At 62.3% G+C, this 22,571-nt stretch overlaps 6 protein-coding genes across 6 annotated transcripts; 3 read left to right on the plus strand and 3 right to left on the minus strand.

The window, feature by feature from the left end:
* Positions 1-400: 400 nt before the first annotated feature.
* Positions 401-5,387, minus strand: CHLRE_12g509400v5 (uncharacterized protein). Its single transcript, XM_001690804.2, has 7 exons — positions 4,703-5,387; positions 4,328-4,431; positions 3,887-4,089; positions 3,283-3,588; positions 2,920-3,020; positions 1,955-2,048; positions 401-1,673 (listed from the first exon to the last, which is right to left on the minus strand). Exons 1-7 carry the CDS (start codon positions 5,248-5,250, stop codon positions 1,548-1,550), a joined length of 1,482 nt encoding a protein of 493 aa, XP_001690856.1. The 5' UTR covers positions 5,251-5,387; the 3' UTR covers positions 401-1,547.
* A 120-nt stretch (positions 5,388-5,507) lies between these two features.
* On the plus strand, positions 5,508-8,169 carry CHLRE_12g509350v5 (uncharacterized protein). Its single transcript, XM_001690988.2, has 5 exons — positions 5,508-6,242; positions 6,343-6,420; positions 6,646-6,749; positions 6,945-7,225; positions 7,479-8,169. Exons 1-5 carry the CDS (start codon positions 5,730-5,732, stop codon positions 7,601-7,603), a joined length of 1,101 nt encoding a protein of 366 aa, XP_001691040.2. The 5' UTR covers positions 5,508-5,729; the 3' UTR covers positions 7,604-8,169.
* A 2-nt stretch (positions 8,170-8,171) lies between these two features.
* Positions 8,172-10,267, minus strand: CHLRE_12g509300v5 (uncharacterized protein). Its single transcript, XM_001690803.2, has 5 exons — positions 9,991-10,267; positions 9,499-9,825; positions 9,220-9,331; positions 8,950-9,009; positions 8,172-8,638 (listed from the first exon to the last, which is right to left on the minus strand). The coding sequence occupies exons 1-5, from the start codon at positions 10,149-10,151 to the stop codon at positions 8,477-8,479; spliced, it is 822 nt and encodes a 273-aa protein (XP_001690855.1). The 5' UTR covers positions 10,152-10,267; the 3' UTR covers positions 8,172-8,476.
* A 132-nt stretch (positions 10,268-10,399) lies between these two features.
* On the plus strand, positions 10,400-13,570 carry CHLRE_12g509250v5 (uncharacterized protein). The gene is made up of 5 exons (XM_001690986.2): positions 10,400-11,136; positions 11,355-11,497; positions 11,752-11,847; positions 11,989-12,198; positions 12,361-13,570. Exons 1-5 carry the CDS (start codon positions 10,782-10,784, stop codon positions 13,081-13,083), a joined length of 1,527 nt encoding a protein of 508 aa, XP_001691038.2. The 5' UTR covers positions 10,400-10,781; the 3' UTR covers positions 13,084-13,570.
* Positions 13,571-13,617: 47 nt separating this feature from the next.
* Positions 13,618-18,279, plus strand: CHLRE_12g509200v5 (uncharacterized protein). The gene is made up of 13 exons (XM_001690985.2): positions 13,618-13,892; positions 14,283-14,361; positions 14,547-14,738; positions 14,934-14,999; positions 15,206-15,256; positions 15,415-15,519; positions 15,641-15,809; positions 15,931-16,088; positions 16,248-16,407; positions 16,577-16,646; positions 16,837-16,911; positions 17,046-17,150; positions 17,298-18,279. Exons 1-13 carry the CDS (start codon positions 13,890-13,892, stop codon positions 17,667-17,669), a joined length of 1,605 nt encoding a protein of 534 aa, XP_001691037.2. The 5' UTR covers positions 13,618-13,889; the 3' UTR covers positions 17,670-18,279.
* A 2-nt stretch (positions 18,280-18,281) lies between these two features.
* Positions 18,282-22,516, minus strand: CHLRE_12g509150v5 (uncharacterized protein). The gene is made up of 10 exons (XM_043068216.1): positions 22,282-22,516; positions 21,339-22,125; positions 21,032-21,172; positions 20,815-20,904; positions 20,616-20,726; positions 20,418-20,510; positions 20,124-20,280; positions 19,904-20,016; positions 18,825-19,781; positions 18,282-18,624 (listed from the first exon to the last, which is right to left on the minus strand). Exons 1-10 carry the CDS (start codon positions 22,410-22,412, stop codon positions 18,409-18,411), a joined length of 2,796 nt encoding a protein of 931 aa, XP_042918151.1. The 5' UTR covers positions 22,413-22,516; the 3' UTR covers positions 18,282-18,408.
* Positions 22,517-22,571: the final 55 nt, after the last annotated feature.

Raw genomic sequence — 22,571 nt, forward strand, 5'->3', positions numbered from 1 at the left:
TGCAGCGCATTCCCAGACCCCAACATTCAACAGCCAATGGTCCACGTGAAGGGTCCGAGCTGTAACACAGAGCTTCGGAGCTCGCCTGCCCAAGCTCCGAAGCTCTGTGTTACAGCTGCCGCAGTGTACACCCCGCCCCCACGTGCCTCGACGACGCCAACCCCAAAGCCCTTGGCCCGGCCCCCAGCCACTCTTGCCGCGGGGAGGGTTGGGCCCAGGGTGGGCTGCAAGGTCGGCGATGGCCGGATGGCGCCATGGCAAAGCGCTGATCAGCTCCTGTCTGCTCCTGCGATGCCTGCTGTGTTTCCTCGTATTCTCTCGCATAGGCGGCCGCTTCTGCCTTCTCCCGCGCAACGTTAATTGGTCAGCGAGTAAATGTGGCGTAACAGCTGAGGGTGTTAAAGCTTCATTCTTACACTTTGAGTTCCATAAGTAGGCTTGCTGAGTTGCTGGGCTTCCTGTTCCCGGCCACGCGGCACCGCAGCCTGCCGCAGCCAGCGCCATCCGAGCAACATGCCGTACCCAGTCCGATGTTTCGCAAGTTTGTCCCGCCCCCGACTATCCGGAAAATGAAAGAACATAACTCACACATAGAAGCGCATGCCGCAACGAAATGCTACAGCCTTCCACACACGCACAATTGCCCTCCCGCAAGCCCACCCATGCTGGTTAATTGCTGGCTGCCGATGGCAGATCAGGCCGCACCTAAACACTCGGCAAGTGCTTGACACCCCACGGTCGCATTTACCCGTCAGTCCACACTCTGCAACCTCCGAACGCACGTCAGGCACGTACCCTGCTGCCAGCCCGTCACTCAACATGAGCAACGAAAGTAGCAAACGCCTGCACAACCGGCCGTCGCCGCCGCTTGCCCTCCGTACACATGCTATTGTATGTGTTGTGACCTGCAATCACCTGCCAATGACATGCCTGTCGACATGTTGATTGAAATCCGACGTTCTCATCCTGGATAGCCATGCGATCCTCCTGCGCGCACACGATGCTATTCTCTTCATCCCTGCTGTCAGTTGTTCACTTGCGCAAATCGTAGCAACGTAACGCACCCACCAACAGACACAGCACACGCTGACATAATGGGGTCTAGGTAAATGAGATAGATGTTTTGGTCATGTTTATATAATGTCGACTCCACCGGCTCCGCCTGCCGCGGCTGCGCTATGTCCTGAGCTTGCAGCCAGCCGTGGATGGCGCGGCGGTCTCTCGCGCACTGAACAGGTGCCTTCAAGCCCGGGGACAAGCACCAGCTTTCCTGCTGCTCCTGCGGCGCCATAACCTAGGATCGCGCACACTCCATATGCGCCGGCGGCATCTCCGGATCCCGGTGACCTGCCGCCGGCGGCACCTCCATGCCGCGCCCGGTGGCGCCCTCCGCGGCTACACCCGGCTAAGGCAGCTGTAAAGCTACCAGGCATGCCGCTCGCCAAGCTGCGCTCCATGCTCTCCTCTTTCCATGCCGCGTTCTGCACAGCACCAGCTCTCCACCGGCACTGCCGCCACCGCTCCTTACGTGCTGCCGCCCCACACGCCTAGAAGTCCGCCTCCGTGGTGAACACGTACTCGCTGGGGTCGCGGGCCGAGTTGCCGTTGTTGCCGCCCATGACGCCCGCGCGCTGGTACTCGCCGACGCGCCGCTCGAAGAAGTTGGCCTTGCCCTGCAGGTGCGCGCACATGGGGGAAGGGCAGGGTGAGTGCGGGCATATACACTGCCTCCGTTTCGACCACAAGCCTCTGATTGAGGTGCTAGCATCGGGCCAGCGCTGTATATAACGGTACACGTGGGAGGGCCGTCCTACCTTCACCCCGGTCCGCGGGCAGCGGCAAGCCTTCCTTGCATGTCTGACCGCCCCTCACCCATGCGCCCACGGCCCCTGCTGCACAGCCCCGCACCTCAGCCTGCCCCCACCCCGCCCCCACCCCCAGCCTGCGCCCTCACCTGCAGGCTGATCATCTCCATCCAGTCGAACGGGTTGCGCGTGTTGTAGTGCTTCTCATAGCCCAGCGACACCAGCAGCCGGTCCGCCACGAACCTGCGCAACCGATTGCATGTGCGGGCAGCACGGCACGAGGATGAAGTTGAGACCCGGACCCGGCAGCGACGCTTGGCTGCTTGCGTTACGTGACAGGCACTCCAGTTGCCCCTCCGGCCCGCTGGATGCCAGCAGCTTCCACCCATGCCTACAGGAACACGCCTGCGTGCCCCGTGCCACCCACCCACCGCTGTCATTCCACGCCCCCAGCCCCGGTGGCCCTACGCGCCGCAAGCCATCTGAACCCTCACGGAGCCTGCCCCTCGGCCACTCCAAGCAGTCACCCACCCAGTCTTGTGTCTCACCCCTGCCCCGACCCGGTCGTGCCATCCGTGTGGCTGTAACCACTATCGCCCCCACTGTCACCCCCCTCCTTCCCCAGTGCAGCCCCGGTCGAGTCGGCCTGATGTCAGCCGCGCGTCCCCCTAACTCGCCCCATGCAGGCCCGCGCTGCTGATGCAGTAACGCCATGCCCGACCCCTCTTAACGCACTCCCCGTTTTTCCTTCACCCTCTTGTCACCCAGGCTCGCGCCCGTTAAGAGTATAGCAACCCCGCGCATGTCGTCTCGACCCTGGCACTTTCTACACGGCGCCGGTGCTGCTGGTTCGCCATACAGGTAGGTGCACAATGTGTGTTGCGCGCTATTATTTTGCGGGCTGGGTTACAAGCGCGCCGCGAGCCTGAGCGTTACTAAGCGAGGCGCTTGTTTACGGTCTACGGCTAACACCGACAAGGCGTCCAGAATAGAGATGAAGGCCACCGCCTCCGCGCTCTGTGGGCTGTTTCTGGGTCTTGGTTTCTTTGGAGTTGGAGTACCCCCCCCCACACACACACACCTACACCCTCACTCCCCTCCCCAGCGGCCCCACCTGATGTACTGGCGCATGAGGTCCGCGTTCATGCCCAGCAGCTCGCACGACAGCGCCTCGGTGCAGAACTCGTCCTCCAGCTGCACAGCCTCGTCAACGATCTGGAGGTGCGTGTGTGTGTGTGCGTGTGTGTGTGTGTTATAGAAAAAAACAACAAAACGAAGCGTGTGTGTGTGTATGTGTGTGTGCGTGTGTAAGCGCACAGGAGAGGGACAAACTGGTCAGGCGCATGCCAGCTGAGTATACGGTGACAGGTGCTTGTTGCGGGCGGCCAGGACGTGTCCCAGAGGCGTGTTGTAACCGTGATGACGCAACCATCTCAACAACAGCCACTCAGACCCAACAGCGTGTGCAGCAACACACCTGCAGCACGCGCTCGCGCGACAGACGGTTCTTGAGGTGCGAGTACAGGCAGCACGCGAAGTCGCAGTGCAGGCCCTCGTCCCGGCTGATGAGCACGTTGGAGAAGGACAGCCCCGGCATCAGGCAGCGCTTCTTCAACCAGAAGATGGAGCAGAAGGAGCCGGAGAAGTGGATGCCCTCCACGCAGGCGAAGCCCACCAGGCGCTCCGCGAACACGTTGGAGGAGCTGATCCAGCGCATGGCCCACTCCGCCTTCTTAGCCACGGTGGGGATGGTGTGGATGGCGTCGAACAGCTGGTTGCGCTCCTGCAGGGGCGGGAGGTGGGAGGGGTGTGTGTGTGTGTGGTGTGAGGGGTGTTCAGGCATGGAGTGGCGGGTGCCGTGCGTGTTGCACTGCACACAGCTGCGCCGTCGTGGTGTCAGGCCGGCATGAGTCAGGGGTTGGTGGGGGGGGGCAAGGCGCTGAATCCATGCGCAATAGGTCAATAGCCCATACTGCACAGGACTGAAGCAGCCAGCCCTCCCTTCCGCCTACAGGACATACCGCACACCCACTCCCACGCCTGCTCATGCCGCTGCCACCGCCGCCGCTCCCGCCGCTCACCTCGGGCTCGCGCACGTAGTGGTCCAGCAGCACCGAGTACATCTCGCTGTGCACGTTCTCCATGGCGATCTGGAAGCCGTAGAAGGCGCGCGCCTCCGGCACCTGGATGTCGCTCATGAAGCGCGCCGCCAGGTTCTCCATCACAATGCCGTCGCTGGCGGCGAAGAATGCCAGCACGTACTTGATGAAGCGCTGCTCCTCGGCTGCGGATGTGGAGCGGGCGGAAGGTGGAGGGCGGCGATGGTGAGGTAGGGGAAGGTTGGGGTAAGGGGAAGGTGAGATGAGAGGAAGGTGCCGTGGGTGACGGGGAGCATGGCGCAATCAGGGAGGTTGCAGCTCCCATGGACCAGGACAGGAGTGGCGGGCGGTTGACGCACATACACACATAGCGCCTCCGCGACCCTGTGCTTCCTCCCGCCACCGCGCCCTGCCTGCACTCACGCTTGAGGCGGTGCCAGTCGATGAGGTCGCCTGTGAAGTCCACCTCCTCCACAGTCCAAAACGAGGCCACGCCCTGCTTGTAGAACTCCCACAGGTCCGGGTACCTGCCAGGTCAGGACGCATCAGGTCATGTCAGGAGCCGAGCCGCAAGCGGGCCAGAGGCACTGGGAGGCCAAGAGGCGTGGGGCGGCACACCAAGAGGCACGTCTGTGCCGGCCAGCCACCTGCCAGCCCCCTCGTACGCATGGCTACCACGCGTTCCAGCGTGAGCACGTCGTTCCCATCGCGTGGCAAGGCCCGCGCCCGAATGGCGGGAAGCGCCTGCTCGCATTCCCGCGCGAACTCTCTAAAATCACTTGCCCGGCCCCTCCTCACTTGATGGGGAACAGGGTGAACCTGTTAGGATTCTCTCGTAGCAAGTCCTCGTCCAGCAGCGTGCTCCTGGAGGCCACCTCCGCCGAAGGCTCAGCGACTTCCGCTGGCCCTGCCTCGCAGGCCGACGTCCGGCAGCACGTCCCATCAGGCATGCATGGCTCCTCGACAAGACCCGTTGACCCGCTTGTGGTTGCGAGTGGCTGCTCGCGCTCCTGGTCCGCCTCTTGCCCACGCTGCACCGCGCCAAGCGTCAGCGAGCCAAGCGCCGCTGTGGCTGCCGCATGTGCATGTCCTAGGGACGCACTACTTGTTGCCCGGTGGCCGCCGGCATTTAGAAAGACCTCGCCCGGCGACGCTGCAAGGTTTGGTGTCGAGGCCTGCTCCGCGCCAGGCGACGCGTCACCACCACAAGGCACTCTAATAAATGCTGCTTCCGTCTTCTCTGGTGTTTGTGGCGAGTGCCTGCTCGGCGGCGAAGCTGGTGGCGAGGAATGCGCGCCGTCGCTGTCAGAACTGGTCGAGGCAGCCTCAGACGCGCAATGAGACATTGGTTCGAGGAAATTGGTGCGTAAAAGGCTGGTAGGGGCTACTGGACCGTCCACCGTCATATTGGGGCCTTATGTGCTATGTTGTGCTGTGGTTTGTGGCACACCGGCGTCGCAATTCAATGTCCCCCTTGCAGCTCTGTGAATGAGCGTATGGCGATCGTGTAGGACGTGAAGCAATTGACACGCCGCCGCTGGTTGAATTGTGGCTGGTCAATAGGCGCATGGGCCACCAGGGCCGCAATGAGAACTTCATTCTTCTCATCAGCCGAGTTCTTCCTTGACAGCTAGCATACAAGGTGTGGCAAGAATAGAACTGCTATGATTGAATTAGTTGATACCGAGACAACTTAGGTGACGACCGCGGCCTTCGAGTAGCACCCATCGCCAGCCTGCTTTGACTTTTTACTATTATTTAGGCTCGTTGTGGCCCTCCGTGTCCTGCCCTGAGGGGGCTTAGGAGGCCTGTACAAGTTTCTAGGATGGCAGGCACCGACGACGCTGTTGCCGCTATGGCGCGCAGCATTTTAGCAGAGAAGCGCGCTCGTAAAGCAGCGGAGGATGATGCCCTGCGCCTGTACAACCGCGTCAGGCAGCTGCAAAAGGAGGAGGACCGCGCCCAGAAGCGGATTGTAGAGACAAAGAAGAAAGCAAAGGAGATTATTAAGCTTCGAGAGCGCAATGAACAAAAGCTCATTGAGAAGGAGCAGCGGATGCGTGAGGAGGCAGAGAAGGTTGAGGAGCAGAAACTGGACAACCTCAAGCAGAAAGAGGAAGCGCTACGGCATAGGATTGAGCAGGAAAACAAAGTCTACCAGGACAAGCTCGAGGTGGTGCAGAAGACCAAGGAGGAGCGGGCAGAAATCGAGCGCCTGCTTGCGGAGTCGCGCCTGCTGGCGCGCAAGGAGGCCCTGGAGCAGAAGGACACTATTCGCAAGCAACAGGAGGACGCGCGGCGGAAGATCGAGACGCTCAAGCTGCAAAAGCTCACGGCGGTGGGTTGGGGTGGAGGTGACGTTGTGTATGACACGGTGTGTCGTGGGTGGTGCCCATCCACTTGCACACCCGCCTTGAATTTCTGCCACATCCTTGCAGGCCCAGGAGGAGTACGAGCGGCGTCTGCGCGAGGAGATCGAGGCCAAGATGGCGAAGGAGCAAGAAATCGAGCGCCTGGTGAGTCGGGGTGTGGGCTTCTAGGGCAGCAGCGGGGCTCTGCATGCATTGGGCGCGCTGCTTCCTTAGCGTATGCCACGTTGATGCCACTGCCCAGCTGCCTACAACCTGACGCCAGCGATTACTCTGGCTGTTTTACACTTTGATCGCGTCCCGGGCGTCCGCAACCCGCGCGCGCTTGCCTGCCTGCCTGCCTGACCCTACCCCGCCAATTCTGGAACACAGGCCCAAATGGAGCTGGAGCTGATCGAGCGACTCAAAAACAAGCAGGCGGAGCAGCGCAAGGCGTACCAGCAGCTGGAGGCGGTGCTGTCGCTGGGGAGCGTCAGGTGGGTGGGTGGAGAGCACTGGGCGGTGGGTCGCGGGTGGCAGATGGCGGGTGGCTGGGTTTGACAAGCGACCTTCGGGTGCAGACTGTGCGGAAGGGGTGCATCACACTAGGAGTACGCGCTCATCCTGGGTGCGCCGGATCGTGCACCGGATTGTTTGAAGTTGTGTCTGCGCCTGGTACGTGTGCACTGCAGCACAACCAAGGGGCTGCAGCAGGGCTCCAGAGCCAACAGCCCCAAGGTCACGGCGGCGCAGCCCTCGCCGGAGCGGCAGCCCTCCAACCTGTCGCAGCAGCAGCCACACGGCGGCGGTGGCACCCCGCAGTCGCAGACGTACGCGCCGCCGCCGGCCACGCCGCCGCAGGAGGCCGCGGACGAGGTGGAGGAGGGCGAGCCGACGGAGGAGGACGTGGCGCGCGCGTTTGCCATGTACGACACAGACGGCGTGGGCGAGATCCCGGCGCTCCAACTAGACGGTGGGTGCTTGGCCAGGACCGGGCGGGGCAATGCAAGGGTGTGTGATACAAGGAGGGGATGGAGCGGTGAGACGGGTACCGGTGGCCTGGCGGGGATGCTTTGAGGGAGGCCAGCAGCGCAAGGGTTGTCACTGGGAGGCGCTGGTGACACGGCTTCCATGGCTGGCTTTACCAGGAGCAGACATGCTTGGCATTCATCCAGGCTCTATAGCTCCCCAATGCTTGAAGTCTTGCCGTGCTGCTTGCCATGCAGGCTTGTTGCGGGACCTGGGCGTGCCGCTGAACCCCAGCCAGCTGTCCCAGGCGATAGCGCAGCTGGACACGAGCCAAACGGGGAAAATTACCTTCGGCGAGTTCTTGCTGTGGTGGAAGGGGTGAACGGGCGGCGTAACAGCTGCCGGAGGACAGTGGCGGGCGTGTATGCCCCGCCATCAAATATATTCGGCTGGCAGTGCGCGCTGCTGTGTGCAGATTTGGTGGTTATGGGGGCTGCAGTTGTTTTGTCTGCAGCACTGGCCACTGGAGACGCGCGCGCTGCGGGCGTAAGCGACGCGAGTCATGTGTGGCGCGCGTTTGCGCGAGCGAGCGGTGGGATAGTTCTTGCCGTTGCAGGTGGTGGTGTCAGCTGGTGGAAGGATTCAGACATGAATAGGTTGAGGCTGTGGCTGTGGAGGGCGCCCGGGTAGGTAGGCCGTCACGCGAGGAAGCGTTGTCAGCACGCTCCGCTGTGTCGCGCTGCCTAGTGGGTGGGTGTGCATTCGGCGTATGCACGTGTACGGCGTGTTGGCGAGGAAGCGTCTGGCCCCATGGACTGGGATTGAGACATGCTGTTACGTGACTGCAACAACTCCGCTCCAACGCTAGACGAGGTCAAAGTCTCATAGCCTGCGAGCGGTTGCAAAGAATGAAGCTGTCCGGAGAAGCAGGCGAGTAAAGCAGTGTATGAGGTATGCCATTCCCCCAGAAACGGCCTGGCAGCTGCTGATCATGCTGGCCCGGGCAACTTCGCTTACACAAGCTTTGTATGGTGGCGTCGTAAGCCACGCAATGCTACCCGCGATTCAGTCCGGCCCACCAGCAAAAGCGACGAATCATTCAGCAGGCCACGCCAGGTTCCCAGCCTTGATCGCTGACGGTGCATGCAACCGACCTTCGCACCCCGTTCGCACCCGCATCCAGCCATCCACCCGCCCGCTGCGCTTGCCACCCACCACCACGCATCATGCACATAGACGCCCTGGCGCTGCATGTCTATGAGTCGAACTGCTGCCGCAGGACCATCTCCGCCTCGCTCTTCCAGTGGCTGTGTGTGGACTGGCCGCGCATGCGCTTGTCCTTCTCCTTGTCCTTGCGGTCCGCGTTCTTGCGCGGCAGCTGCACCGCGCCCACACCCTTGTTCAGGAACTCCGACACCTGCGCGGGAATGACATCCGCAGACGTGCATGTGATTTAAGCGTATTGTCAACAAAGAAGGGCCATGACAAGGCGGTGTAGGACTGTGGCGGCGGGCGCTGCATGAGGGGAGCAAGTTACAAGCGTAGTGGAAGGGGAGTAAGCAAGGGCGGGGCAACGCCTTGGGACGGGCTAGTACGTACGGTAGCCGTGGGCAACAGGGTATCGTGCCCTTTTACAATGATTGCATACATGGCTACTGCATATATGGCTGCCTAGGCTCTGCAATGTCTTAGCGATACGGTATGCCTCTCGCCTGGCCCAGCCCCCACCTCCATGGGCTTGGTCGGCTCCGACTTGCGCTCCGCCACGTTGCCGCCCAACATGGCGATCTGCACGCGGGGAGCCAGCAAGCAAAGACAAGGTTGCGTGTGGGCAGGCCGCAGGCGTCGTACAGGTCAAGCCCAGCTCCACACAGGCGGTCAGCTACGGTTAGGCTCATGGCTTCGTGCCAACGCAATGTATGCGCATCAAAGCGACGCGCGAAGAAGCAAAGCAGGACCCCACGCAAAGCCAACAGTAGACTCAGGACCGGCCGTCACCTGCAATGCTGTATACGACTGCGTCGCCTCCGGCCCATCCTCCTGCTTGTACCGCTTCGCCCGCCCCTCGATCACCGCCCCTGCGGGTGCTTCCCGCTTGTCCGCGCTTTGCCTGCGGCCAGCAGTGAGAGAGAGAGACACAAGCAAGCCGTTTGACTTCCAACACCCCGGGCAACACAGTACCGCACTTCCACGCCGGGTCCAAATGGACATGCCCTTGTGATTCCAATATTCTTCTGGGCGTGCTGGTAACAAAGACCCCCCGCCCCGCGCACTTACTTGGCCTGCCCCTTCATGGGCGGCGCAAGCTTGCTGATGTCGAAGTCTGCCCCCGGCGCCTGTCGCTCCTTGCCAGCTGCTACCGGCACCGCTGGCCCCGAGTCCGCCCCAAGGCCGTGTGCTGCCGAGGCAGCCAGCGGCCGGATGGCTTCCGGATCCAGAAACGTGGGTGGCCCCTCCACGGCGTCTAGCACGTCCAGTGCGCTTGGGAGTAGAGAGCGCTTCTGGGCAGCACCGGTCCGCCCCGACGTGGCAGTGGCCCCGCCCTCCCCGTAGTCACGCAGCCGAGCCGCGGCCTCCGCGGCGCGTAGCGCGGCGCTGTCCACACTGTTTTCGTGCCAAGGGATCGCGGGTGCAGCAGCAGGTTGAAGCTGGCGTGCGTGTGGGGCAGTCGGTACTGTTGCCGGCGCAGGCAGCGTGCAGGCCCCCGTCGCCCAAGCCCCGTGCAGGACACACAACGTCAGAGCTGCACTCCTGATGAAGCAAGCTCACCTCTCATCGCTGCTTCCGGTGTCCGAGTCCGAGTCCGCGGCGTGCCGGGCGGGAGGCCCGCCTCGCCGCTGAGCCCCAGCGGCGGTCCCCGCTTTATTAGTGGGGGCCTGAACCTGCTCCTGCTCGTCGTCACTGCTTGAATACGCGGCTAAAATATCCATGGGAAGGGCGGCTAGAGCAGGCGGCAGCGCTCCACACGCAAAACTATTTCAACTCGCGGTACGTTTCTGCACAAATCTCGGGTTCAGGGGACCACAGAGCAATCCTGGCGTACACGTGACTATAGTGCAGCTTTTGGCGTTTGACAAAACCCGAATGCAGTTCAATGCGTCGACCTGGTCCCGATTCCGTAAAACTTGTCATCAGCCCACCTGAGACACGCTGGCTGAGTATATGTACATGTATTATACACCCTGTATATCTGGGTCAACGCGTTCGCAACACTTCGTTAAGTCTTCTAGCGCTGTATAGCGCTGCATGCAAGCTCTATCATTGATTCCATTCTCTTTGAACTGCTGCTGTATCGTGAGGTATATAGACAAGGGACATTCACAGGCTCACAATCAGCGCATTCCACGACCCCTTCGCACAGCATAGCCGCGCCAGCCGCTTCAGCTTTGACAGCCTGTACAACATCGTTCGTGTTATCTCTTGCGTGAGGCATACCCTTCCAGGTCGTCGGTCAGCGACACATGCGTGCGTTGAGCCCGCCGCTTCCGTCGCGGCTCCGGGCCAGCGTAAGCTCTGCCGTTGGAGCACACCAGCCACGCCATGAGCTCTGTGCGAATGGCATGCGTGCGGCGCCAGCGTGTGTGGGCGCAGCGGCGGCCCCCGAACGGCAGTCCGGCGGGCGCAGTGCAGGCCGCAGCCTGACCGCTGCTCGCGCGACAGCCAAGGCGGACCCCACGCCCGCCATCGTGAACTACACGGTACAGAAGGGCGAGACACTATGGGACGTAGCTGTGCAGCACGGCGTGTCCATGCGCACCATCAAGGAGCTCAACAAGCTGAGCGGCAAGGAACCCTTGCTCAAGGAAGGGCAGCAGCTGCTGGTACCGGCGTCCGGGATATCGCAGCTGGCGGTGATGGAGGCGCCGGCCACGACAACCCCGGTGTTGGGCTCCGTCCCCGCGCGCGGCATGTGGGGTGAGTTTCTGGCATCACCGCTGCGCCGGTGCCGCTACCACCGGTATGCCGTATCGCCCGCAACGGTGCGCACTTGCTGCTCGTGCTGACAGGCAAGCCGCATGTAACCAGTAGGACGTCCAATCTTCCGCTTGCCCTCCATACGGCCATACGCGCCTGCGGCCTCTCACCCGCCTCTGCCCCCGCCCATTTGCATCCCGCTGCGCTCTTCCGTGCAGTGGGCTCGGAGTATGTGCGTCTGGCCACCATCTCGGACGCGCGGCAGCTGTACCTGTCCCAGTGCGATCGCGCCAACAGCCAGAACACACTGCTGGTGCTGTACGCGCCCTGGTGCCCGCACTGCAGGGAGATGGAGGACGAGGTGGGGAGCGGCAAGTGGGAGCGGGGGGAGAGGAGGGAGGGACAGGGGAGGGCAGGGCGGGTGGTCATGTGGGCGTGGTAGCTTGGTGCCTGTAAGGGATGGCGTGCGGAGTGCGTCGCGTTGGGACGTTGTGTTGGCGGACAGGACCTACCGGACGTCCTCTGACGGCGCTCAGGTCTAGGTCTTATTCAGCATGTGTGCACTACTTGGCCAATCATTCTTGTTATTGTCCCATCATTCTGTGCCTGTCTCAGCTGGAGCGGCTGGCGGAGGGGCTGTCGCACGAGCAGAACGTGCGTGTGGTGGCGGTGAACGGTGACTCACCCGAGGGCCGCATCTTCTCACGCGAGGTGAGCAGGGGCATGTGGGAGTCTGATGCGGCTGAGGGTTGCAAAGACAGGAGTTACCGTGCTTGGATTCAAAGCTGAACACAAGCTGCCAGCGCCCCGTAAACCACACCTCTTCTCCTCACCCCCCACTCACATGCCCAGGTGCTGGGCGTTGCGTACTACCCCTCCATAATCTCCTTCCCGGAGCACTCCCGCACCTTCTACAAGTACAAGGGCCGCCAGCGCGACGCGGAGTCGCTCCTGCGCTTTCTCAATATGACCTGCTGCAGCCGGGCGCGGGAGGACCAGATGTGGACGCTGCGGCCGGCGGGCACACGCTCGACTGTGGCGGCATTGCCAGGCGCGAGCACGGTGGGTGGTATTAATCAAGGAAGTGGTAGACGGTAGACCATCTTGGGTGGTGGGGCCGGGGCACACGAGCGAGTGGGGCGGTGCCCGGCATGGCAGACACACCTCTGAGCACCTCTTGGACTGTCTGGAGTTTGAGCATGACCGGTACCTTCCTCCGCGCAGTTCCTGCCAATCGGCATGTCGCCCAGCGCTCTGGCGGCTGGCGTTGGCTCCGCGGCGCTGGCACTGGTGGGCATTGCGGCCTTCCTGCGCACGCGGCGCCCCATGCAGTCAGATGTGGTGGCTGAGCTGGACAGCAGTGTGGGCCGCATGCTGGGGCTGCTGCTGCGCGCGCTGGGCACACGCGTGGCGCTGGTGCTGGGGCTGGGCCGCAACGAGGAGGCACAGGCCGCAGCCGCAGTGGTCGCAGCCGTGCCTGCCGCCCCAGCGGCGGATGCTACCGCCGCTTCGGTGCCGGCGGCGCCCGCAGAGGCTGACGCTGCGCCGGTGCCGGTCGATGCCGCAGAGGTTGCGCAGGTGTCAGCCGCGCCCACAGCACTGGCACCCGCGGCAGCTGCTGAGGCGCCTATCCCGGTGGTGGTCGCCGAGGTGCTTGCTCCTGCGGCGCCCGCGCCTGTGGACGCCGCTGCGCCCGCCGCCGCGGCGCCCGCCTCAACAGCGAATGGCAACGGCGTGGGGACGACAGCAGCGACCGCACCTGCTGCTGCTGGGACGGCTGCTGCTGCGGCGGCGGCGGCAGTGTCAGCAGCCACTGCGGTTGCGCGCGAGCTGACAGCTGAAGAGCGCATGCGGCTGACGCGGCTGACGGATGACGAGTTAATCGCGCTGGTGAACAGTGATCCAGATCTGGACAAGGTGCTGTCGCGGCTGCTGGGAGACAAGTGATGGGAGGGGCGGATGATGATGGGCCCTGGGTAGGATGGGCTGAAAGCGATCGTGGGATCGGCGCGAGAGCGCTGCGCGGTATGTGATGTAGATGCTGGGCGAACAACTGCCGCGCCAAGGTGGTTATGGTGTGTGCGCTGCGGGACCATAAACACAGAGGCGCGCATCAAGCTTTCAAATGGCAGGGGGATGGTAAGTGTATGGGGAGGGAGGGAGCTACAGTACGCTACTGCACCGCACAGAATGCGGTGCTGCAATGATTCTTGTCGGGACGCCGAGGTTGATGTGTGGCACAACAGGAGGCTTTGCAATACAATAAAACCTCACGTCTCGCACGAATTACTCATGGATACAATTGCGGGTAAGCACACGCAAGGGAAGGAAACTTGTGGCAACCCCGGTGGGGCCGTGTTTGTGTGTTCCGATGCCGTAATTTTCGCGGTGTGAGCTTCGATGCGTGTTCATACCCGTGTAAATCATCCTGCGAACAAAGTTGCTCAACACTGCTAAGACCGCGCGCTCTGGACTAGCTAAAACAAAGCTTCTAACAAGACAACATTGAGATGTCACTCTCAAGCGCTCTCTTGCTGTTGGCCCTATCGGCGCTACCTGCAGCTCTGACAGAAAGCTGTAGAGCCATACTCAATGCAACTGTGCCAGGAAACAACAGCCTTTGGGTCGATGCAGACTCCACTGGCGCCGACTGCACCAGGAGCATTTGTCGGCTCGGCTACCTGGATTGCTTGGGCTCAAAGGGATTCCCAAAGCCGTTTGGTGTCCAGGCGACCTTGCCCCGCACTGACGACATGGTGCGAGCCCTGGGAATGCGCATGCGTCGGCGCGCCAAGTTGTTGCGCTGGGCTCGTGCATTTGTAGCTTGTAACGTTGCTTAGGGCTGTGACGGGGTTAATGTGGTACGGGGCGCGCGACTTGGGGGACTCGGTTTGCCCGACGCGGAGGGCTAGGTTGCGGCTAATCGACGAAGGGGCTGCCACTATCGTGCCGCTACGGGGTGCCTCGGAGACGCCCTCGTCGGGGAGAGCAGCTACGTGACACGGCATGGCGGGCAATGCTTGTGTGTGCCGTATAATGAATACTGCCATGTGGTCCACTGAGTGCTTGGGTGACGTGCAAACACGCGGCGCACCACGCAAGATCCTTACCTCCATTCTTGCGGCCCTTGTGACCTTCCTTTGCAGATTCTGGTGTTCTCAGATGAATTCAACAGCAAGTGGCGTGACTTTGGACCTGGGAAAGACGCAAAGTGGCAAGCACTGGGTGAGCAGCGCGGCCTGCAGGGAAGCTACCGTACGGAAGAAGCCCCACGGTCTGCTCCTGACCCGGGGTGGAAGCGCCACGCCACGGGTCCACCTTTAGCGCATCCACGCAGCTGCAGCTGCGCAACTTGTATCGTCTCAACTTTCGCGTTGGTTTAAAGTCCAACCTTGTGACGGCCTCTGCAGACCTGATGTACGTGAACGACGACAAAGCCATGTTCCGAAAGGAGGCGGTCACCATAAAAAACGGCCGCGCGGTCCTGACCGCGTCCCGCACCACCAGTCAGGGTCCCTACTCGGCGCCCTGGGGCGACCAGCTGGCTGAAGCGGAATACACCAGCGGCATGCTTCAGGGCTGGAACAAGTTCTGCTTTACTGGTGAGCCGGGTGGTGGGTTCGGGGGTCCCCCCACGAGAGCCCCAATGGGTGATGGAAGCCGGAGGGGAGGGGTACGGGGGAAGGGCGTGGGGGAAGGGGTAGCACCTGGCACGTGAGTGGGCGCGTCGATGAATACTGGTGTCGTATTGATGTCACGCGCTGAGATGCAATGTGTGTGTCATGTGTCCAAACCAGGCGGTTACATGGAGGCCCGACTCAAGCTGCCGGGAGACGACGTGCACGGCGGCTTCTGGCCCGCAAGTAGGGCGGGAGCGGGCGCGAGCATGGGTCCTGACTAGGCAGGCCGAGCTACTGCAATTTGGAAGGCCTGCGAGAAGGGCAGCAGCTGGTTATTGTGCCGGCGGGCAGCGGTGGCATCTGGCATTGTTGCTGCATTACCCCAGTTCCAGGATTTGGGTCGATGCTGATCAGGGCTCTGCCCTCCCACGTTGAACCTTGCCTCGCAGTCTTCACGTTGGGCAACTTGGGCCGCGCTGGCTACTTACGCAGCACCGATGGTGAGCCCGGGCTGCCTCTGGCATTTCACCGACTCCTGGGCTTATTGGCGTGTTTGCTGCGGGAAGCGGTAGCATGGCGCAGTGCTTTTACGACGTGCTTGATTCGGAACTGACCGACTGAGCGGCCGCTAACTCACCAACTCCTGCCTCTCCTGCAGGCATGTGGCCGTTCAGCTACGACACGTGCGACCGCAACGCGGTGGCACAGCAGCCCTGGTCCGACCATGTGGGTCAACGCATCAACGCCTGCAACAGCACCAAAGGTGAGAGCTCGGGTGCAGCAGGTGATCGACACACACGATGACCGCCTAATAGGACAGGCTCTACACTGGGCAACCGACTCACGTAAATAACCCGCCCTCTACCTTTCCCTGCCAACCTCAGGCCGCGGCGCGCCCGAGATTGACCTGCTGGAGGTGGGCGTGTGGCAGTCCAAGAATCCGCAGCTGTCCACCAGCCTGGCTATTGCGCCGGTGCTGCCGGTGGGGCTGCACTGGCTGGACGTGGAGGGGGGCGTGTACTTCCCGACATACTCAGACCCCACGCTGTACAGGTGCGGCGGTGCGGCTGCTGGGAGTTGGCTGCTGGCAGTATCTGCCTGCCTGCTTAGGGTCAGGTTCTCCTGGTCCGAAACAAACAGCTTACGGTCCAACGTTGCGTATCCCCATCCGCAGCTCTCCGAACGGCTGGGTTGGTGTCAACAGCTACATGACCAACAAGACGCTGGCCAACGGCACCATCGCTGAGGTGTTCATGCCGCGCCCCGGCACACGCGTGGCCGACTCCATGTCCGCCACACACGCCCTCAACGCCTCCCACTTTACCGATTTCTGTGAGTAGGGTCACTCCTGACCTGCTGCTCACATTCCATACGTTCGTAGGCTAATCTTCCGTTTCACAACTGCGCGCTGCTGTGCAATACACCGTTATCATTTTGTAAATGTTGCACCCGCACACATGCTGAGACCCTCCCATTCCTCCATCTCTGCAGACGTGTACGGTTTCGATTGGAAGCCCAAGGAGTACATTCGCTGGTACATCAATGGCAAGCTTATCTACGAGATCAACCAGAAGGCGCTGCGGGCGGCCTCCAACCTGGCCAACCAGTCCGTGGGCGAGCGCCTCATCCCCGTGGATCCGCAATACATCAAGTGAGCGCTGGGCCCTGGTGGCAACACACGGCAGCTGTTGTTGCGTTGTTGCTCTGCTGGTGGTTAATAGAGTGGAGGCTGCGCATGCTGTGTGAGGTGAGGTATCCGGCACACGTGCGTGCCTATTGGTTTCTAACAATGATTGCGTCTCTGTGATGTACAACCGCAGCATCAACTTGGCCATGTCCAACAGCTTTGCTGCCATCAGCCCCGACATACCGCTGCCCTCATCCATGGAGGTAGGGAACGAGTCACCCGAAGGGATTGGGGCGTCGCAGTGAATGAGGAGGCTGAGGGACCTGTCCCGTAACGCAGGGGCACGGCGGGGACGTTGGCACGTTGCATTGGCGTCTGGTGACCTTGCATTTCCGCTGCACACTCGCGCTGCCCCCAACATCCGTGTCCACGTTTTGGCCGCGCTGCCTGCAGGTGGACTACATCCGCGTGTACCAGTCACGCGACTCCATCAACGTGGGGTGCGACACGCCAGAGTTCCCCTCCCAGGTAAGCCGTGCACGTGCCTGAAGCTGTGAGCGCGCATGCATACACCGCTACCGCCGCTTTGCCACGTGTCGGGGAGTCCCTTGCCACGTAGCTCAACCTGCCTGCACGATCCCTGTCATGCCTGGTGTTTGCAGGACTACATCAACAAGAACGTGCAGCGGTTTAAGGTCAACCTGCCTGGCTGGGAGGACTACGTGGGCGACTCGCGAGTAATGGGCCCAACTATGGAGCCACAGGAGGTGGGTGCACACAAGTGCAAACATGTACGGTATTGGGGGAGTAGTGGAAATACCGTATTACCGTAATGGATTTGCTGCACTGTGCAAAGACAGGAAGACGGGTACCAAACCTTTGGGCGTACCTAACCCTTGTCCATGCATACGCAGGAGCCTGTGGACTACACGCCGGTGATTGTGGGCCTGGTTGTGTCCTTCACCTGCGCCTTCCTCATAGCCGGCGGCGTGGGATACTGGCTGTGGCGCCGGAAGAAGCAGCGCGAGGCGGTGGCGGCCGCCGAGGCGGAAGCCGCTAAGAGCGGCTTCAAGCCGGAGCCTGCGAAGACGCTGCCCGACCAGCCGCAGCAGAAGCACTGGATTATCCGGTTCACAACTGGCTTGTGGGTTGGTGCGGGCGCCAACACACGCGCCAAGGTGACGCAGCCAAAGCGGCTCAGCGGCGCGAGCGACCAGGAGATGCAGGTCCACGTGCACCCGCAGCAACCGCGCGGGCCAGCCAAGGTCGTGCCAATGCTGGTGTAAGCATATGCTTTATTAAGCGGGCGTGGCCGCGTTGTGCTTAGGATTTGATAAGCAGCCAACGCTGCTGGGATTGGGGCCTTATGAAAGCATCGCCGCATGGGTTGTTAAACGCGGGTCATATAGGATTCGGTTATCAAATGCTGATGCGTCGGGCATTACGCGACCGTAATGTGATGTACTGCCGCCTCGCGCCGCCGCGCGGCAGACGTACACTACCAGTGGTGGTGCGGGGTATAGCCTTGTGCCTTCCAAGGCCGGTGGCCCCTCCCTGCAACCCAAGTACATATAAACGCGAATACACATACGGGGGCGGTAATATTCATGTAAACCAGTGTTTACAGGTGACGCGTGGCGCGAGAGTGTTTAAGGCGTATAAGTGCGATACTGCGCGTGTGAGACTGGTAGTGTGACATGGTGAGACAGCCTTGACGCATTCACAGCCGCCGAAAAGGCGGCGTATTCCAGTACTTGAACGATGACGCACGGAGTTGGGGCTACGTATGTGCCCTGGGGGCGATACCGTTGAGTGCAATGTAAATTGCAAGCGCGTATGCCGGCAATGTGGCGAGGTTCTGAGTGACGGAAAGCGACAGGTCCGCACACTCCCACTTCACATGGCACGTGTCACTAGTTTGCGCCGGGCGGCGCCTCGCATTCTCCACTTGCCATCACACACTCTTTTTACCCACGTCCTACCAGCTAACTACCAGCCGACCGCCCTGAGCACGACGGCCTGTTATCACTTAAGCCCGATGCGCTTCAGCTGCATGCGCACAGCGCTGATCTCCTTGTTCAGCAGCTCCAGCCGCTGCTCCACCACCGCCTTGCGGTTGCGCTCCCGCAGCGAGCGGCCGGCGCCCAGCGGCATGCGCGCGTACTCGGCCTCCAGGCCGCCCTTCTCCGCGCACAGCACCATCAACTGGTCCTCCAGTGCCTTGGAGCGCGCCAGCAGAGCCTAGTGCACGTTGAGGAAGAAGATGAGGGATAGGATGCCATGGGACAGGGTAACGGGGCAGGTAGTGCGGGATAGGAACTCCAAACCCAAAATAGGGAGCAAGTGGGTGGTGTCATGGAGGTATGGAGCATGATGAGCGGCATGCTCTCTGGTCGCCTCCTGGGTGCAAGCAGCTAGCAAATGGCTTTAACTGGGCTCACCTTGGATGTATCCTCAGTGCCAAAGGGCGTGTTGCTGTCAGCGCTACCGCCACCAACACCAGCTGCCGCGCCTGCGCCCACCGCGTTCGGCGGCCGCCGGTATGCGTAAGAGCTGTCCGCGGTATGAATGGCGTACGGCGGCGGTGGCGATGTCGGCCCCGGCGACTGCTGCTGGTTGGTGCCGGCGCTTGGAGGTAGCGGCGGGCGCTGCCCGGCCCCTGCTGCACCGGTTCGTGCGCCGTACGCCCCGGGGCCATCGCCGTACCCGGGCGCATTCCGAGCCTCCGCCAGGGATGCCACCCATGACGAGCGAGGGTCAGGGAGCATGGCCGCCAGAGAATCCCGCACCTCGTACGGTTTTGCCGCCTCGTACGACCTGCTGTCATACGGCTTGCTGTCGTACGACTGCCTGTTGTTGTCAGCATATGATTGCGGCGCAGCCCATGCGGGGTGTGATGAGGGCGCGGGCAGGCCGGACGCGACACTGCCGCTGCTCGCTTCCGCCGCCAGCGCGTCTGCAGACGCACCCGCGCTGCCGTAGCCACCGTACCGCGGCGGCGGCGGCGAGTGCGGCCCCGCATCGTACGCCGAGGTGCCGTGCCCACCGGCGTCGTGGCTGGCAGCTGTGCGACCGCCGCTAGCGCGCGCCAACGCCTCCGCCTCCGCGCGCACCATGCTGCGGAAGGTCTCCGGATCCAGTCTGCTGAAGGCAACATCGCGCGGCAGCTCCCGCAGCACCGCCGCTGTCGTGCTGGCGGGCGCATACACCTCTGCTGACTGTGCCGAACTGCCGCTCCCTACGGCTGGACCGCGGTCTGCTGCAGCATGCCGCGGCCCGGCGCCCGCCGCGGCAGCAGCAGAAGTTGGCGCGCCGCCCATGCCCTCGGTGCCCAGCCATGCTTGCGACAGTGTGCCGTAGTGCCGTGACGCTGGCCCTAGCTCACTGATGATACCCGCCTGCGCGATGGTGGCGGTGTCATGGTCCAGCCATTTGTGGCACGCAACGCACGGCCCCTCCCTTAGACAAGCTTTGTAGCCTCGCTATACGCGGCTGTCTGTGCTTTTTACCCGACACCCACCGGCTTGGCGGCAAGCGCTGCCTTGGTCGCTTCCGCCGCCTGCCGCGCGCGCACCGACTCCTCCCGCGCAGCCGCCAGGTCAAACACCATCTGGCTGTTGCGCGCCTCCAGCTCTGCAATGTGGTGAACCATCCACTTAACACCAGCATGCGGCCAGCACGTCGCTGCGCACCGCTGTACATTTACCGTGCGCACCAAGGGCAGCCAAGCCCAACCTCACCCGCCACGCGGTTGCGCATGAGCACCAGCTGTACCGCGGCGCTCTCCTGCTCGCTCTCTGCGCGGCTGGCCAGCATGTGCACCTCGCTGGTGGCCCGCGCGCCCTCCTGCTGCGCCTGCCGCAGCTTGTCGCGCAGCTCCGAGGTCTCGATACGCCCCTGAGCACCAGCCGGTGTGAGGCGTGTTAGGGAGAAGTGCAGTGAAGGTGCGACAAGGTGCAGCACGGGAGGAACCAGGCAAGTGCAGGACAGGTGCAGCAAGATCCAAACCACGCAGCGCCCAGCACCTAGCCCACCTTGATGATCGCGTCATTGAGCTGCTGCACCTCCTTGCGCAGGACCATGTTTTCCGCGCTCAACCGCCGCTCCTCCTCCCCCAGTGTCTCGATCTGCATTTCACACACAGGCCAGGAGGCGCCAACACCAGGCGGGGTGAACTAGATGCCGTGGCTGTGCCCTGCAGAGCCCATACATAACAAACGGCGGAGCCACACCTTGCGCCTGCTGGCGTCCAGCTCCTTGGCCGCCTCCATGGCTCGGTCCTGCCACTGCACCGCCGTGTCCTTGGCTTCTGCCAGCGCGTCACGTGCCGACGACAGCTCCTCCTGTGGAGCAAGCACAGATTGACGTGAGGTGCGGGCTACAGTAGTTGGACATCAGCGCAAGATGTTGGCTGCAGTGCTTGCTTCGCACCTGGACGCCGCGAAGCTCAGTGGACATGGCGTCATTGGCACGCCGCGCAGTCTCCAGCGCACTCTCGCGCGCCTTGGCATCGCTCTTCGCCTGTGTGACGTAGAAGACGTCTCAGCCATGCATCGCCCCTCAGCCATACGTCACAGGTCACCGGCTCACAGCCCTCGCCTCATCCCTTTCGGCCATGCCAACCCATCTTGCACACCGTCCACCGCACCTGCGCCACCTCGTCCAGCAGCATGTCGTTTTTCGCCTCCAGTGCATGTCGCCCCTGCTGGGCCGCCTCCAGCGCCGCCTGCACGTCCGCCAGTCGCTTCTGCAGCTCCGCGTTCTGCCTCTCGAGCGACAGGATTTGCGCCTGTGGCCGTGTGGGTAGCACCGCATCAGCGGCATCAAGCGAGGGCAATGCTTACAGCTAGAATGTACGGTGCTGGCAGCAGCAGTCAAATTTGCCTTGAGACTAAGCTGATCCGGGTCCGGGCCTGAACATAAGGGCACGGCAGTTTGACCGGCAGAGCACCCACCTGGTACCGCTGGGAAGAGGCCCCTTTGTCACCGCCGCTGCTGCCGCCCTGTCCAGCCCCACCGCCACTTCTTGGCCCGCCCAGGGCAGGACTTTCAGACACGCCAGACGGCAGGGGACTAGTGCGCAGCTGCTCGACCGTGGTGACCATGTACGGCTCTGCAAGGCTGGCCTGGAGTGAGCTCCTCGCCTGGTGCTGCGCGTACTGCGACGGGAGAGGCTGAGAGGCCCTCACTGGAGATGCAATCGGGGCTGCAGCCATACGGAAGGGCGGTGATGGCGAAGCGCCTCCGCCCCCGCCCCCGCCAGCGCCTGCTGCCGCCGCAACAGCAAACCGAGCATCCAGGGCTTGCTGGCTTGCCCGCACCTGTTGCTGGTACGCTCCCCACGCCTCAGCTGGCTGCGGAGGCATGCCGTAGCCCCCGGCGCCTTGTGCATGGAATGGTGAGCTAGCTGCAGATAGGTTCATTGGGCCGCCACCTGGCGACCGCGCAGGAGCGCCCCCACTATGTTGGTAGGCTGGGCTGGCGGAAGCTGCAGCTGGCGCGAGGTCCAGCGCCGCGAGCAGGGTCGGGTTCTCAGGCGACAGCTGTCCAGCCTGATGGTACTGAGCTGCCTCCTGTGCCGGACTGGCACTGGGCTGGAGGGGAGGATCCGCCGGATACTGCGACTGGCCAGGGAACGCTGTTGGTGCTGCGAAGGCGGATGCGTGTCGGGTTGGCCATGTGGCACCCATGAGCTGCCCAGGGCTTCCGTAACCTGCATTGAGACCCTGTACAGACGTACGCCTGCATAGCATGAAAGACGTAGCGCAATCCTGGTTGAATTCTATGACCGTGCGAACGCAGCAGCCGGTCTTCGGTCAGCATGGGCACATGCGGGTCGCTCCGGCTCTGCGGCCGGAACTGTTTGGCGCAAGACCATACACATCATTTCCATCTCACCCGTCAAAATATTGGGAGTCGCGCAGGTAAACATCCTCCTGCCCAGGCACCAGGAAAGCCGAAGTGCAGGGAAGCAAAGACTCTCCGAGCGGTGATTGGCTGCCGCCCGTCCATTCAGCTCTTGCATCCATTTTTCTGAATAGCTATCTCATTACATAGATCCAGGCGAGAGTTGAGAGAAGCCAGAGGACATAGTGTTCAGCTGTAGAGACAGCTCCGTATATGCACGTTTCGCAACAATATTTTCTGATACATACGTATTTCAGGAGCGTGGTGAGCCGGATGTAGGC

Source organism: Chlamydomonas reinhardtii, chromosome 12 (genome assembly GCF_000002595.2).
Source record: "Chlamydomonas reinhardtii strain CC-503 cw92 mt+ chromosome 12, whole genome shotgun sequence".
Taxonomy (NCBI): domain Eukaryota; kingdom Viridiplantae; phylum Chlorophyta; class Chlorophyceae; order Chlamydomonadales; family Chlamydomonadaceae; genus Chlamydomonas; species Chlamydomonas reinhardtii.